The following is an 18,121-nucleotide window of genomic DNA, read 5'->3' on the forward strand; positions in this document are numbered from 1 at the left end:
AATGAGAGTTTTGGTTTTTCAAAAAAACTACACACATCAACCTTACGTACGCGCATACATATAGAAATTTTGTCATTTTGTGTTAAGGCCCTGCTATACCCCGCCATGGCATCACTGCACAGACAACACCAAAGAGGGTGCGCCGCGGGAGAATGACGAATCATCCTCCACGGAACTGTCATGCCAATACCAGTCCCAGAAAAATAAGTGCGGGTACTTGCAGAAACATGGTGAATCGTTGCAATAGTACTAATAAATTTATACCTTCATGTGCTGGAACCTCGGGAAATCCCTAAGCAGTAACCTCCATCCAAAAACAACAGAAGCGAAACTTTAGCGTAGCTCTAGAACACCACTATACAAGCAGTGGCTTGGGTCTAGGGACAATACCAATCATTCATCTTTTTTTTAAAAAAGAAGAAACCAATCATTCATCCTCACCAACCTGAACTTAGAAAGGGGAGAAGAACAAACAACAATAGAAGGGTTGCACTTTCCTACTTTGCAAGCCACTAGGAAAACCGAATAATACAAGCTTCAAACAAAGGTTGGGTTTATTTTGCAAATATTTTATTTCAAAACACTTTTCAAACAGTGAGGTTTTATAAACCTTTTGGAAGGAGACTTATCATCTCGATCCACCCGCGAGATGCTTTGCAACAACTCAAGCATGTAAGCAACATTTTAGCTGTATTCAGTTTATTCTCTTTTCATCTATAGTTTTGAACATCTCTTACTAGTTTATCGTCATTCCACATCATCTCAAACAACTTCTCATTACATCATATATTCCTACACCTTGACTCTCCCAAACCGCCCATATCCTATACCATTTTGCTTCCACTCGGGAAGCCTACTCTATGATGCTATCCCGATATCTCGGGTCATACAGACCCGTTTCAAACCACCCAGGTTATCCGCCAGTCACTCAGACCATCGCTGGCAAAGATTCCCATCCCACAAACTAACTTCACAAAGCACGCACAAACAAATATACACTAAGAGAATCACCTCACATTCACCCTTGACCGTGGACACGGTTGTTTGAACAATATAGCTAAATTCTGCGGAGGTTGCACACTTTACCCACACGACAAGAAGCTTAGACCAACACCCGCTGGCATTGAAAGTTTGTGACAAGGCCTTCCCGATACTAACCCATGAATACCCCATGCCACATAGTTGGGTCGCTCCAACGAGCCAAGCATCAGGCATGCCAATGCCCTCCTCTACTTAGGAACACCGGTGATGTCTCCTACTCCTACTTGTCAGGTACCATGTGCCACTTACAGAGGCTATATTTCAGTGTTTGTACAACTTGATCCGTAACTTCGTCTCCTATATCCCCGGTGTTCCACAAATACTGCCACGCAAGATAGACCTGAATCAACAATTTACTTTTCTAGGTGTAAACTAGAATACCCGTGTGGTTGCACTGTACAATGCATGGATGGCATTCCCAAAGGAATCGGTCCTTACTTGAGAATACGAGGGCGCACCATACAGGTAGAACCTCGGATCGCGAATTTCCCAAATAGTTTTCCTTTTCGAATCCACCGACACCATGTATCAGGTTTTCTCATACCATTTCCAACCCGTTTTTCCCAAAGTTGACGTATAATAGTGAAAGGTGGGGGTTGACCGATATGTATTTCTGGAAGACATGAATATCGACATACCTCATTGGTGGGGTGACTAGGATTAGAGGTTTGCGATATCCTACGTAGAGTAATGCAACTACTAGGTAGGTTCATCGGTTGCACATGTACCGAGGATGATCAAATTAAAGTGTACACTATACATGCCTTTTTTAAAGGGAGACTATACATGCCTTTTGCAAATAACACATTTTGTAAATTAGGAGAAATTTGATCGAAGAGTGCCTTGCCCTAGTCTTAATCTTTGGTTCTTAATGATCCTTGCGCCTAGCAAATTTCCGAAACGTCTGCTGCATAATCAATACAAGAAAACCCTATAAATAAATAATATTTATTTCATATTAATAGTGCAATTATATATATATATATCTCAATTTTAAAAGGATTTAGGAAGTGGAACGGAGTCAATCGGAGTTATGGTTTAGGAGATATGAACTTTTGAAGGATAAATGAATTTCTGAGAATGGAGAAAGGATTTATTATGAATCGAGGAGAATATTCCAAAGGAATATTCCCTCGGGGTTGTTGGGCTCGGACCAAGGAATGAGCTCGGTGCATGGGCCGGTCGAGACGGCCGGCCCAATAGCTCAGCACGCCGCGAGTTACTGGACAAGATGCAAAGGGGATAGGTTGGATTTATGGTTCCCACATGTTGGTGACTCCATGGATAGTTAGATGATTAATTACAGATAAACTACAAGTGGACCCAAATGTCAATGAGGCAAGAGATGTGATCAGGAGGGTGATTAGCCACCGGCGTGGGGCTCAGCTAGCAGCCTCTATCCTCCTCTTCTTCTTCCTTTCTCTGTCTCTATCCCTCTCACTCCTTTTCTCGTTGCTCGGCGAGAAATGGCGAGCGCAGCGACGGCGGAGAATGAAGGACAACGGGTGGCGGACGGCCGTTAGGGGCCACCGCGCTGGCTGTACGTGGTAAGGTCATTGTACGTATTGTCGAGGAGCCTTTTGAGCCTGGTCAGCTGGTTCAGCGACGCCCACGTCCTGCGCCGTCATCCCGAGACCTTGGAGGTAGTTCATCAACACTTCGCGCAAGTGGTAGCCACTTCTCCATGCCGTGGTTGGTTTTGATAACCAGCTCGGCAAGCTTTCACAGTTCTTCCGCGATTTCCGTATAGCAGAATTATTTTCAGCAGTAGCTACGTCTGCGCGTGCAAATGTGGAATTATTGTTAGCAGGATTTTTTGGAGAAATTTGAGAACAAGAAAAACAATTGTTTTCAATGGACAAGAAACCGCAAAAGTTTCCTTGTGGTCAAAACCGACTCGAGAAGAATGGCTTCATTATTTAATATTAAGGTTGTGTTATTCCCTTCTTTCTCAACTCACCTCTCATTTTTCTTCACGCGCACGTTTTTCAAACCGCAAACTACTAAACAGTGTGTCTTTTGCAAAAAATAAATTGGCTTTAAAAAAATTATATTAATCCATTTTCAAGTTTTTAAGGCTAATACTTAAAATCATGCGTTAATAGGTAACACTGTTTTTCGTACGGGAGGTGGAGTTTGAACTCAGCCTAAGACTTTGATGTCTTTTTCGTGAAAAGAAAATTTTTGGGTGTTACATCGGACGCTTAACCGGATGTCAGAAGGGGTTTTCGGACACGAATGAAAAAACTAATTTCATAACTCGCCTAGAAACCGCGAGACGAATTTATTAAGCCTAATTAATCCATCATTAGCACATATGGGTTACTGTAGTACTTGTGGCTAATTATGGACTAATTAGGCTCAAAATATTCGTCTCATGATTTCCATACAAAATATTCGATGTGATATTTTTGGGAAAAAAAAATTTGGGAACTAAACAAGGTCTAAATATGGGATGGGGCTGGGGGCTGGGGTAAAGATGAAAAGATATTTAAATAGAAGGTGGTTGATAGAACAAGTAGTACTCTCAAAATACTTATACTTAAATTTGTGAATAAAAAATCAAATTCTCAAAATGCAGTTTTCACCAATTGGTATCTATCCTGAAATTTTCAAAATGGGATGTTGTTTTCATCTAACAGGTGGTTTGTTACAAAGATAATATTGTGGTCAGGGTGCAGTCATTCTCAGTTGTACTTCTTAGATAGGTATCATTTGAAAATTTTTGAAGCAATAGCTCGGGCTAGAGGATGAAGAAGACAATATAACGGCCATAATCTTTAATACCGGTTGGTGACAGCAATCGGTACCAAGATCCCCAGCGGCCTGATAAAAAGTAAATTGGGACTAAAAATGATCTTTAGTACTGGTTGGTGTTACCAACCTGTACTAGAGATCCTAACTAGCCGTAGTACCGGTTCATAAGAGAACCAAGATATTTAGGATTTTGGCCGAGCGAACAAAGATCGGTTCTCTAGTAGTGAACGTTCAGGGTGGCTTCTGTCCACTATTAGTTCTTCGGTAATAATTTTAGCTGAAGCTTAATGGTCTAGAAAAGTCATTTTTCTTAGATTATGTTTTCAAGGTGTGTTCAAGGCTTTAAAGTTGTCTATTTTGGCCTTCATCTCTATGTAAGATTCGTATTTTGTAGGCTTGTATCCCAGCAGCAACTTCTCTTGCTTTCTATAAAAACAGGGTCCTTTGTCCTTTTCTCTAAAAGTATTTCGAAGGTATGAAACTCCTAAGACTCTTTTTCACTGGGAACAGTTCCTAGGATTATAATTCAAGGTTGTTGATTTCACAGCCTCGACTAGAGTTGCTCTTGTAATCGTGAGATATCTCAGGAGAAGATCGTTGAAGGCTTTCTGGCATGTCAAACAAATATTCTTTGCTTTTCAGCCCAGACTAGCTTGTGCAACAACAAATATTTCCTGCAAAGTAATTAGCTATAGAGAACATAATCACAAAATATTTCACGAGAATTTCCTGTAGTTTTAAATCTTGACGTACAAATTGGTGCTAGGTATATTGCATTGCATGCACTGACCAGTTTAACCCAAAAACTTAAGCTGATGAGAAAAGGTGGGAAATTCCCTTTATATTCCACCATTCCCCCTCACGCGAGGCCCCCTCAAGCCTCTAGCGTGTAATAGAAGTGGGTTGCAATTTTTATTTAATTGTGCACCAGCCAAGATTTAAACTCGAGACCTCTAACTCTGATACCATATTAAGTTGCATGCACCAACCAGTTCAATCCAAAAGCTTAAGTTAATGAGAAAAGGCGGACAATTCTCTTTATATTCCAACACTATGTGTTTATGATATATTCAATACATAATTAAAAACTAAAAAAACAAATTGAGACATAGGATATGATGCCAATAACCTTTATTCATATATGTATCCAACCACCTGAATTTACACAACGTCCTAACTAGTCTCATCATCCCTCTTTATTTATAGTCCTTCCTTGCCATATCCTCCCATCAGTCGCTAGTAAAATTCATGTCACAAAAGAGATGTTTGGAGTTGTGCACTTGTGTTTCTTCTTCTCTCTCTCTCTCTTTGCACTAGCTAAGGCCCCGTTTAGTTCCCAAAAAGTTTTTTCCAAAAACATCACATCAAATTTCTTGACACATGCATGGAGTATTAAATGTAGATTAAAAGAAAAACTAATTGCACGGTTAGGGGGAAATCGCGAGGCAAATATTTTGAGCCTAATTAGTCCATGATTAGCCATAAGTGCTACAGTAACCCACATGTACTAATGGCGGATTAATTAGGCTCAAAAGATTCATCTCGCGGTGTCCAGGCGAGTTATGAAATTAGTTTTTTTATTCGTGTCCGAAAACCCCTTCCGACATCCGGTTAAACGTCCGATGTGACACCCAAAAATTTTCATTTCGCGAACTAAACAGGCCCTAAGATAGCCAAACTCAACGGGCATGGGAGGTACAGGGAGATACAAACGATCCGATGGATAGCCCCGAAGCATAGTTATTAGAACCGGACCGGACCGGTGGTTGGACTGGAAAAAACTGGAACCAGAGCCTCCGCTGGTCTGGTCCAGTTAAAAGACCGGCTATGCAATTGGGCCGCCAGGTTTTGTAGAAAACCGGGAAGAAAACCGGAGATGAACCGCCCGGTTGCCTTGTGCAAGGTGGTCACGTGCGTCCGGTGGACAGTTGGAAAGAGAAAATGGTGCGCTAGTGGGATTCAAAAACTTGTGTTTAGAAGGAATAAATTATATATTTAACCTATATCGAACCGCTTTAAACCAGTAGTTCAACCGATTGAACCAATAAACCATCGAACCGAGAGCATCGCCGGTTTAATTATCAGTCTGGTCCCAATAACTATGCCCGGAAGGAGTCTGAGAGACATCATTGGCAATAATGTCTTCTAGAAATCAACTAGGCGGGTTTTCTTCCGTACCAGCATTTTGATGATATCTCTTATACCCAATTCTGAGCCAATTCACGAACGGTTAACCCTGACACGTGGCACTTACAGATTCACGGATTTAGTTTCCACCGGCCAACACGCAGAACGTACGACTCGCCTCCACACACTCGTGCTTGTGCCCGCAATACATTTTTTTAAAAAATGTACAAATGGATAGCAAACCGAGGAGCCATTTCTAAAAAAAAACAGCAAAAAAAAAAGATTTAAGCACCATATATAGAGAGGCCTCCACACTGCTAGATTTACTAGTCACAAATCCCAACATATTTTTTTTAAATTACATGACAGACACAGACGCACATACACCACTACAGACGTAAAACCACACCTACACCCTCATGAATGCGTCACCTAACACATACTCTAATAGATGGAAACCAACGGCACATCCTAACACATATTCTAAGAGATGGAAATCAACGGCACATCCCTGATCTCACTAAAATCCTGTTGAAAGCCCACCTACATATGTGTAATATTCATGGCACTAGGATTTAAATCCTGGTAGATAGAGTCATGCACCCACACCGTAAAATTTTGGCATTAAAGAAAACATCAGGTGACTTTTATTTCCCTCAAAATTGTAACATTACAATAGAGTAGTTAATTGAACCAACGGGAAATATTTATTGGTGAAGAAAGGGGCTACTCATCGAAGAAAAAACCAAATCAAATGACCATACAAAAGAAATTAAATTGCAAATCAATATATAAAGTCACTTTTTATATAATTTTGATAGATGATGGTGTGCTCTATGAGCTTTGGCATTATTAGGTATTGGTATATATTGGTATGCAGATAATTGAACCAACCGAAAAGATTTGTCGATACAAAATTGTTACTAGAATAAATAATGAAAAAAAATCCAAATGACAATACAAACGAAATTTAATTACAAATCAATATAGAAATCGAAATAGAATGATAGTCTTGCAATTTACACAGACGGTTGTGTGCTCTATAAGCTGATCCATGCCTTTGCGTGTTCTCAAATTTCTATCATGCCCTAAACAATTTGACAAAAACAATGGATTTATAATTATCTACTAGGGTTTAAATATTTAATTTTCTCAGTTACACAAATGGGCTAACTAGAAGGCGCGCTAGATGGCACGCCAATTTTCTAGTGAATACTTACTCTACTTATTAGGGTGGTTTCTATCCAGTATTAGTTATTTAATAATTATTTTGGATGAAGCTTGTTGCTCTAGAAAATACCATCTTTCTTAGCTAATGTATTGGAGGCGTGTGTTTAGGACTTATAAGTAGCCTATTTTGGCCTTCATTTCGGTGTAATAAGTTCGTATACATCTTGTGGATAGAGGCGACTCGTACCTTCACAAAAGCAGGGCCATATGACCATTTTCTCTAAAATAAACCTCCAAGGGAATGAAATTCTTAAGTTTTTTTTTTCCACCGGGCGGGCCAGTTTCTAGGATTTTAAGTCAAGGTTTGGGTGTGTTGATTTCACAGCCACGAGAGTTGCTCTCGAGATAGGAAGAAGATCGTTGAAGCTTTGTGGCACGCAAATATCCTAGGCTTTGTGGCACTCATTTAGCTTTTGAAGCTAGGACTGCAAAATTAATTAGCTTTTGAAAACGTAACTAATGTCACGGAATATTTCGAAACTTTTCATGACAATTTCTTGTGAAGTTATAAATCTTGATGTATAAATCAGTCCTAGCTGTTTCTAACGTATGCTATCAGTAATCAGAAACTCCGAAAAGATGTTGAGGCATAAAAGATGATGCGATCTGTCATTCCATAAAATTTCTTCTTAAGATGAGTTCTGTAGAGCAAAATTTATGAAGCAAACATCACTCAAACCTGCTCAATTTTTATGCTCGAGAAGAGTACCTGGATGCACTTCAGTGACTTTACCAAAAAAAACTTCAGTGACTTCCATTCTCACATAAGATTTGCCTTCATTAGACTTGCAGATTATCAAAATTAGAAGTACAGAAAACAATATATACACATGATCTACAAAATTTATTACAAGTACAGAACAATATGCACATTACCAAGACTATCAATGCCTAACTACTATTTTTTTCTGACACAAAAACTAAAATCCCTAATTCCAAACGTTAGCAAATCAACAAAATTAACTTGAAATGGCAAAAAAATTCCTTGTCCATAAGGCATAGGCAGGTCATGGCATTCGGTTACTTCACAATTTCATAGCCTAGCGATCAGACCTAAAGTAACGCTCCATGCTTCCAATTGACGAACCTCGTCTCGAGGGATGCTTATCAATGATTTGGGAGAAAGTTGGCAACTTGTTAATGTGCTTCAGTGATGCCTCTGCGATACGTCGTGTTCTGGAATCCCCATTCTGGAAAGCATGAACAAGGGCAGAACTCAAGCCACGGTCGCTTGAAGCTGCTTTTGCAATGTTCTCTGCCCGCAAAATCCTCTCGACAGCCCATGTCACCCTCTGCTGAAGTGTGCCTGTTGGGTTTCCCTTCAAGATTTCAAATATTGGTTCAACCGCATTGGCCATATAGAGCACCGAAACACCTTCAGTGATCTCCACGCCATCCCCAAGTAGGGTGCAAAGTGCAGCCAAAGAGGCTTCAACGACCTTCTTGTTTTGATGGCTAAGACAAACAACCAATCGCTCCACTGCCTTCCCTTCAAGAATACAAAAATTGTCTCTAATCGAGCAGATTCCAGAGTGAACACGACAAAGTTGAATACCTGGTGGTTTCTTACCAAACCAGGTAAGCCCAGACTTCTGTTCATGTTCATCGAAATTTGGTGTGCCAGTCATATATCTTGATTCAACAGAGAGATTCACTAATGCCTTTGCAGAGAGCAGCTGCACACCATCCAGCCCATTCAGCCGAAGCAAGCTGGTAAACAGTGAAGCAAGATTGTATTCACGAGCAAGGGCAACACAGCGTGGCTCCTCCCGTAGAATGTACGTTATCCTTGCCAGAACTTTTACAAGCCCTTCAAGCATCGTGTTATCAACTATGTTATTGGCAGTTCCTCTTCTACATATGTTTAAAACTTTGCGCGCAATATATTTGAAAGCCCCTTGCTCCATGAGCTCCATGGTAAGACGTCTGTCCCTTTTAGGAAGATTTGCCAGAATCTGAAGTGCAGCATCTTGCTCATCTGCATTTGCATCATTTTCACTGACAATCCTAACTAAGCATCCAAGCAATGTAGGACTACTTCGGAGGACTTGTGCTATCTCATGGTCCATGTCAAATGAGATTTTGCACAGCAGCTTTATGGAAGCAGCACGGCTCTCCTGATGATCACTCTCTACAAATTGTACCAAGTTTGTGATAGCCCCAGATGATCTTATAGCTGAGATAATTGACAGAACTGTTGTGGTAGAACTACTTAGCATTACAAATATTTCAAGAAGCTTGCACTGTATTGGCGGAGAGGTGTTACTAATCAAATGAAGTAAGCTGTGAACAATGTCTTCAGACACTATAGTACGATTACCATCCAGTGGGACTGTCCCAAAGTCAATACCACAAGCTACCAGATTAGATAGAACTGCTGCAGCGGCCTCTTGCAGCCTTGGTGGAAGGAATTTGACACCATCAACAGAGAGAACTCGGAAAAGCGGTAAAAGGATTCCATCCTCTATAAGAACCTTGGCACTTTCTGTATTGGTGGATATATGATCTAACACCTTGAAAGCAACTTCTTTTGCCGGCAAGGTACCATTTTCAACAACACCAGCAAACAGTAAACCCACTCTTTGGGCCACCAAGTTTTTCAAGTCGTTAGACAGAACAATCTTTTCTAGAGATGATGCTATCCGCAACTGCTTTTCTGGAGAACCTGAAAAGTGCAGTATGTCCTACATGGTAAGAACTTAATATTTCCAATAAAGTAGAAATAAGAACACTATGATATTGTTTGTCTATTGATTAGAAAAACTATATTGACACTTGAGCAAAAGCAGAGTTTACTTCAGCACAGTGCAAATGATATCGAATGCTAACTTATCATGAAACCATCGAAAACAACAAATAACAGAAAGATAAGTAGATACTGAGTATAATTGGTGAACCATTAAATGAAGAACGAACAGACTGGAGACAGCACCTTCAATAAGCAGGTTTAGTAGAGGTTCCAGTCTTCCATTTTCAGCCATTTGCAGGACATTTTTCTCGCATTTCTCCAGATTCTCAAGCGTCATCTCAGCCTCCTCGGCTAACGCTGGATTCTGTGATTTGCTACATGCCACCTTGCCCAAGATAAGTATCGCTCCATTCAATTCGCTTATCTTTTCGCATACCATTTCAGATTTCGACAGCTCACACAGAAGAGATACAGCCAACTCCCTCTCCTGGCAATCCTCGAAATCGATGAACTTAACAATCCTGCGAATTGTGTCCCCTTCAGATACAGAATCCTAAAAAAAAAGAGAACAAAACCATGAATTTCCGAGTTAGTGCTATGTAGTACCAAGACATAAAAATCCATTCCGTTGCATCGTCCCTCTGCTTACCCTGTATTCATCGTCCTCTCTTGCAAACTCCCGAAGGGCTTGCAACGCTTTGAGACGCACCCTTGCGCTGCCGTTCCTCAGCATGGCGGCCACCATGGGCACCATCCCGTCGCGGCGCACGACGCGCTTGCCGACCCTCGCAAGCTTCCACCCGCGCATCACGGCGTCGAGCCCGCGCAGCGCCTCCTTCTCCGAGGCGGCCTTGGTGAGCCACCGGCACGCCCTCCGGAGCGCCGCCGTCTCCCGCCTGCTCGTCCACTCCTCGATGGCCGCCCGCAGCGCCACGACGGGCTTCACGTCCGCGCCGTCGACCACCTCCATCGTGACGGGGCACCGCGGCGCCGCGCCGAGCGAGGCGCACTCCGAGAACCACCGCGCGATCGCCTCCCGCTCGAACGCGTGGCCCGTCTCCACCACCACCGGGTCCCGCATCACCTCCATGGTGATCGGGCACAGGAACGCCGACAGCACCCCGTCCTCCTCCTCCTCCTCGCCCTCCTCCCCATCGTCGGACCCCTCGCCGCACCAGTCCCGAGCACCCTCCGCAACCCACCAAGCTAAATAAACACAGCACCAAGAACCCTCGTGAGCAATCCGTCGAACATCCTGTGGGCAAGAACAAATCGCCAACGAAATGAAGCCATCACTGTACCTTGTTCTTGGCGCTGCGATCCTTGGCGGCGCTGGGCCATTCGCCGTCGTCGTCGACGCCGCGGGAGGAGGAGGAGGAGGAGGAGAAGCCGAGCTGGAGTTGACGGTTGTGGGGTTGACTCCTCGGCATTGGATAGTATCGGGGAGAAGAACTCGTCGGCATTGAATTGGATAGAGTTTTGCGTGGATTTGGTTGGGAAATAAATGGAGAGGGAGAGTGGTCGGCCAATTGGGGTAGGGAGACATAGACGTATTCCTGGTCTTCGTCGAGTTGCTATCTTTGTGATCATCTTGGTTGACTATTGCCTTCGACAACGAAAATGAGAAATTCACTGTCGTATGATTAATTAAATTTTAGTTATTTTAAATTTTAATAATAAATTTATTGGATATTTTAAAGCAACTTCTTATCGTACAAAATGTATCATTTAACTGTTTAAAAATTATGCTGATGTAAACCTCTTAATCAGAAAAGATCGGAGCATATGAGCAACCATAATTTTCTAAGGGGTTGCAAAGCAGAAATAAAAAGTTGTGGCAGATCTAGTGACTTCATTCAAATATTTACATATTGGAATTGTACCATGCAGTTTTCTGATGGAGTACTTGAGTAAATATTATGAACGTTATGGTTTTTTTATAGTTTAACCGGTGGGCTAACCATGCAAACGGCACGGAAGTGGACGGTAGGTTTTGGAGACTAGCGTACTCATATATAGGGATGAAAATGGTATGGGAACGGACGGAAACCACCTTTATCGTTTTCGTTTTTATTTTTTCGGAATCAGAAACCCTAGTTATGAAAACGGAATCAAATATTATCGGAACTGAAAACAGAGCAAAAACAAACCTGCGTGGATACGGTAACGAACAATTTATTGGAATAAAAAACCCCTCAAACTTTGTCAATTCCAATTCTTAAGTCTCAACAATCAACAATACATCACAAAGCACAATCATATCAAATCCAATTGTTAAGTCCCAATGGTACATCATGAACACAACCTATGGTGTAGATGTTCATCTGTAACTTCAGATTTGCACAACAAATATTCCAGGAAAAAAAAAGTAACAGACAAACACCATGGAACTCCACATGGGATTACCTGCACTGTTGCTACTTGCATTTAACGAATCCATCACAAATCTACAGCATAAAAGAAAATAGATCAACATGGATCTCCACAACCAAACACCATAAATCAAGGGGGCTGCTATATAACGGATTTCCGTTTTCGAACGGGATGATACTGGTTAGGTATCAGGTCTGGTATCGGGTGATACATATCAGGTATCAGGCGATTCTACCACGTTTTCAGGTGATACTCGCGACGTATCAGGTGATACCTATCAGGTATCATGCGATTCTTGCCACATATAAGGTGATACTTGTGAGGTATCGGGTGATACCTATCAGGTATCACGCGATACCTATTAGATGATACTTGTGATGTAACAGGTGATACCTATCAGGAATCACGCGATACCAGCCAGGTATCACGCGATACACACCCGACATCGACGCCGACGACCACTGCCGCCCCAGCGCCCCTTCCTCCCTAGCTCCGGCCACCACCGCCGCTCCCTCCTCCGGCTCCGGCGATGCACCACCACCACCCCCTCCCATCCCCTGGATCCGGCTACCACCACCGTTGCCCCTCCCTCCCCTAGCTCCGGCCACCGTTGTTGCTCCCTCCTCCGGCTCCGGCCACCGCCGCCGCTTCCTCCCCCGGCTCCGGCCACCGTCGCCGCCCCCTCCCCCGCCGCTCCGGCCACCGCCGCCGCTCCCTCCCTCGGCTCTCTGGCTCCGGCCACCACTGCCGCCCCATCCCTTCGCTCTCTAGCTCCAGCCACCGGCGCCCCGGCTCCGACCACCACCGCCGCCCCCTTCCCTCGCTCTCTAGCTCCGGCCACCGCCACCGCTCTCCCCCTGTCACGCTCGGAAATTCACTAGCAATTTCCGAACTTATTTGTGCATAAAATCCTCGTCCAGGAATCAGCCGAGGTACACAAACTGACAATTTAATATACAGATTCATCAAATTAACTAAAACGATAAATACTTACTTATGAGGCACTTAGTCCTCATCATGAAGAAAACTGCAGCGGAAAATAAAATCTAGCGAAGCTCCGGCTCCACTCCCACAGGCAGCTCAACTGGGGTATAAGCCAAACGTCTTCTCCTTCTGGATCTTTTTTCTTCAACTGAGGTTGATTGATTATTGCAAGGTGAGCATATGACATACTCAGCAAGCCACACAGCAAATATGCAAGTGCGCAAGGATACCAAAGGATGGCATAATATAGGCTCATTTGCAAAAGCAGCATTTAGCAAAACATTTATGAGAAGTAAAACAGTGGAGTAATTAATCAGAAATTTTAATCAACACTGAACAGCACACCCATGCTGCACAGGCCCAACCATCCTGAACAACCATACCCGGCTGTACAGATCTAACTCCAAACCAGGAGCTAAGCAAATTATTACCAGGTATAACATCCATAATTATTGTGAGAGGTGTGAGACTAATCACGAAAAACATTGCTCAACCCGCTCATAACCGCGGGCACGGCTATTCGAATAGTTTTACTCTGGCCAGAGGTGTACCACTGTACCCACAAGACACAGCTCCACATCATGTCACCATGTGCCTCAATACCACCACGGTATCTCAGAAAGGAGCTGTGACATTACCCCTCGCATAACACAACCCACCACAGTGCACCATTCCTGGATCATAATCACCCCCTCAAAAACCAGAGGCATGGACTCCCCAGCGACCCCCGTGGGCTTATCTCCGCCACTTCTCAGTCTGGTGCCCCGCAATGAACCATGTTATACAAAAGGTAAAGCCGTTGCCCACGCTGGCTTGTGGTTGGCACGGTTAATGTTTCACAATAGTAGCTCGCGAACCGGTCCTTAATTGTCATGAGCACGACTCTCAAAACCATGTGCTCACAACCCACCATTATCAAGTTTTAGTGGGCAAATAATTAATTAACCAATCACGATTGACCATCGTGAACAATCATTAAGCCCTCATTAAATAATAAGTCATAAGTTATCCTAATAATGTGCTAATGTTTCTAAGCATGGCTAAGCAATTACATCTAATATCTAGCTGAACCAATATATAAAGCTCAACTAGTAAAGTTATAATAACCCAAGGTATCAAGGAATAAAGTAATCAATGCAAACAGGCCATAACAAAGGAATAGATTCACACCACCCAGTGACATTCGAAAATAAATGCACAGTTGAAATAAATAGAGAATTTAAATATAGGATCAACATGCTCAAAGGATTGTGTTTAGGATCTGTGTGACTTGCCTTGCAATAATCGGTCTTCAATTAATCTTCTTGAACACTTCCGGCGCACTCGCGAACCTTCGCAACGACGGAAACGACAAGCTAACACGCAAAACAAGGAAAAGACTAATAAAAACCAAATAAACAAAACATAAAAAGTAAACAAACATGTAGATCATAATTTTAGATGAATTATGAGACTTGAACGGCCTCATTCTGACTTCAAATGAATTTATTATGAATTTTACAAGATTAAATCTAATTAAAGCCCATTTAAAAAGAATTAAATAAATTTAATTCAATTTATGGACAATTTTAATATGTAGATCTTTATTTTATACAACTTTTGCAACTTGAACCACATTAAACTGAGTTACAATGAATTAGTTATGAATTTTTAAAGATTAAATCGGATTAAAACACTTATATTGATTTTAATTGAATTATGACGCAATAATGAATTATTTTTGAAAAGGAAAAGGAGGATTATTGCGTCAGCGGCTAGGGTTAGCGGTGGACCGGGTGCACGGCAACGGTTCACGGGAACGAACGGCCGAGATCGATCCTATCCAAAACGGACGGCCGAGATCGATCGGTCCACGACCGGCTCACGGCAGACGGTCCCGATGACGTCAGCGGCTACGTCAGCGATGACGTCATCTCCGGCGGCGGCTCGGCGGCTCGGGCGCGCATGCTCGCCGGCGATCGACGGCGCTTCGGCACGAACGGAGGACACCAACGGGTAGAGGGCGACGCGGCGAACTCACCGGTGACCAAAACGACGGCGGAAGAGTAACGGACGGCGCCGGCGACGAGGAAGAAGCGGCGGCGATCTTCGGCTTGACGACGACGGCGGTGCTCCGGCGGTCTACAGCGGCGGCGAAGGGGCGGACGAGGACGGCGACGCGACGGCGACCACGATGGCGGTCTTCCCGAGCGACGGCGACGACTGGAGCAACGGCGAAGCACGGCTGGAGCGGCGGCTACGACGGCGGCGCTAGGTTACACGGCGCTAGAGCGCTTCCGACGACGAGAGACGAAGGCGAGGGTGGCGGCGGGTAGAGGGGACACCGGGGATCCTTTTATAGGGGTTAAGGAGCGGCGGCGAAGGCCCACGGCTACCGGCGACGAGAAGGAAAGATCGGGGATTCGGAGGAAAGAGGCCGATCCGAATCGAACTCGAATCCACGAATTTCCAAACGAAATTAGCCGATGATTCCAAAAGAGAAAAGGTAGAGGAGATCCCGGAGATCATTTCCCCTCTATCGATTTCACCGGAGAAGGAAAGACGCGGCCGGATTTGGAAGGAGACGATGGCGGCGCGGTGCTAGGGTTTCGGGCGGCGGCGGCGCGAGGAGGAAGACGGATCCGACAGACGGGACCCACCTGTCAGCGGCACCGAGAGAGAAAAGGAGGCGACGGCGGACTGGGCCGACTGGGCCGGGGAGGGAGAGAGAAAGAGAGAGGTTTTGGGCCGACTTTCGGCCCAAAGCCAAAAGAGACTTTTGAAAACCTTTTTCAATTTAAATTATTCATGAAATGCAATTCCATTTATTAAAAAAATACGTCCTTAGCTCAAATAAATCCCAGAAAAATTCTAGGAATTATAGAATTAAGCAAAGTATTTAACAAAATTTTATCTAGCCCAATTTTATATTGAGATTTAACAAATTAAAATTAGATCTTCTCTTCTAGGCTTTCAAAATCATTTCTAATAATTCCTTTTAAACAACAATTTATAATTTAAAGAATTTTAAACAAGAAAAGCTCTTAACAATTATAATTAGATCATTATTGATCAAATAATTACTGAACTGTTCTTTGTATCATTTAGGAATTGAGCTCCGAAAAATCCGAGAAAATTTCAGAGAGTTGACTTAATCATGGAGAATTTAATAAAAATTAAATCCATCCATGCTTTATATTAAGGAAATTTTATTTCCCACATTTAACTTCACTTGTAAATTAAAGATCATTTAATATAAATTCTAATAATAATTTATTAAATAATTTATAAATCCTGAAACAAAAATCACAGGATGTGACACCCCCCGCCGCCAGCTTGGCCCTTGTGCCTTGTACTCTTGCAGCTGATGGAGGTGGAGGGGAAGCTATCCCGTTAGGGCAACGGTATCTTGTCCCCTAGCATTCCCGTAAATCAATCATTCAACATTCACTCAAATCTATAGAGAGACTACACAGAGGTGGAGGTGGAGAAAAAACCTGCTGGGTTGAGAGGCGTCGGTGAGAAGAGTCGTTGATGGTTGTGGCTGTGGCGGCAGCGGTGGTGGTGGCGAAACGGCGAGAAGCAGCAGGGGTGGTGCAAGACGACGAAGGGTGAGGGTGCGCGAGACGGCGAGGGGTGGTGGTGGTGCGAGAAGGTGAGGGCGCGGCGAAGGGTGAGGGCAGTGCGAGATGGTGAGGGCGCAGCGGTGCGAGACGGCGGGGGCAGGGCCACGAGATGTGGATGGATGTGCCACTCCGCTGCCCAGCTTCTGGATGTCTCAATGTCTCCACTCTCGCTCAGTCTCTACTCTCCAGGGTTAGGGAATTAGCATATAGGTTGGGTTGGGCTGGGCCTTGGGGAGGAATTATGGAATATTGTATGGGCCTTTGCAACACCGGAAATTCTAAGAAATTGTTTGAAAAGTTTCCGACCGATTCCGAGTTCCGATAGAAACTGCTATTATCATATTCGATTACTCCCTCCGGGCTGGGTTTATTAGTCGTTTGAGCTCAGTTAGTTGTGGATGAGAAAATTTGTTGTTGGAGCATTTTTCTCACACATGTGATGAGATTGCCCTTGTGCATTGATGGTGTTATTGTTCCCAGATTATCTCCTCGTTATTCTTTGAACGCTTCGTTCCCATCTCGGCATGTATGCATGCAAGCACAGAAGAGAACTTGAACATGATTACATATGTGGGCTTTGAGCAAAAAGCAAACAAGAAGCCATGGTTCCTCACATCATGTATGAGGGTGACGATGAGGACTCGATGGCTAGCGACTCCATGGACGAGGCGGGCGAGGAAGAGCTCGTAGTCTCGGACATGCACGTGGTTGCTGACTCCTTGGACGGCGAGACCGGCGAGGAAGTGCTCATGGTTGCCGACTCCATGGATAATCGCCAAGACAAAAAAAAAAAAAAAAAAAAGGTGTGTCTCTATACTAGGAATCGAACTCAGGCCCCAACGCACCAACATGAATGCACTAAACCAACTGAGATAGTAGTAGTTGCTTGTTTGAATGCTGCATCCAACCGTATTTAATAATGACAAAATAGGATATTAGAACCCTATTTAATGACTTCTTGGTTTTGAAATTGTGTCCGAAATGACTAATAAACCTAGCCCGGAGGGAGTACGTTTTTGAGAAAATATTTCTGAATTCGTTTCCTTTTCCAAAAAAAATTTTGACAGACATATTCTGTTTTCAAAAACAGGCCTGGAATCCGGAAAGTTTCTGTACTGTTTTCATCCCTATTCCTATGTCTGATGTTTGGCCACTCAAAACAGGGGATCGAGTACTAATTGAACATATATTAGTTGTTTTGGACCATAGACGCTTGTGTTTTCTTATGAATATTATGCACACACATTTCAGTGATCACAACATGTGCATTTATATTATATAGAAACTCCGAAATGGATGTGTGATTCCCCTTTTC

The 18,121-nt window shown here is 43.4% G+C and overlaps 1 protein-coding gene across 1 annotated transcript; it reads right to left on the reverse strand.

The window, feature by feature from the left end:
• Positions 1-7,907: 7,907 nt before the first annotated feature.
• On the reverse strand, positions 7,908-11,317 carry LOC4351974 (U-box domain-containing protein 44). Its single transcript, XM_015762724.3, has 4 exons — positions 11,146-11,317; positions 10,494-11,050; positions 10,088-10,397; positions 7,908-9,820 (listed from the first exon to the last, which is right to left on the reverse strand). Exons 1-4 carry the CDS (start codon positions 11,183-11,185, stop codon positions 8,196-8,198), a joined length of 2,532 nt encoding a protein of 843 aa, XP_015618210.1. The 5' UTR covers positions 11,186-11,317; the 3' UTR covers positions 7,908-8,195.
• Between the last annotated feature and the right edge of the window lie 6,804 nt (positions 11,318-18,121).

Source organism: Oryza sativa, chromosome 12, assembly GCF_034140825.1.
Source record: "Oryza sativa Japonica Group chromosome 12, ASM3414082v1".
Taxonomy (NCBI): Eukaryota; Viridiplantae; Streptophyta; class Magnoliopsida; order Poales; family Poaceae; genus Oryza; species Oryza sativa.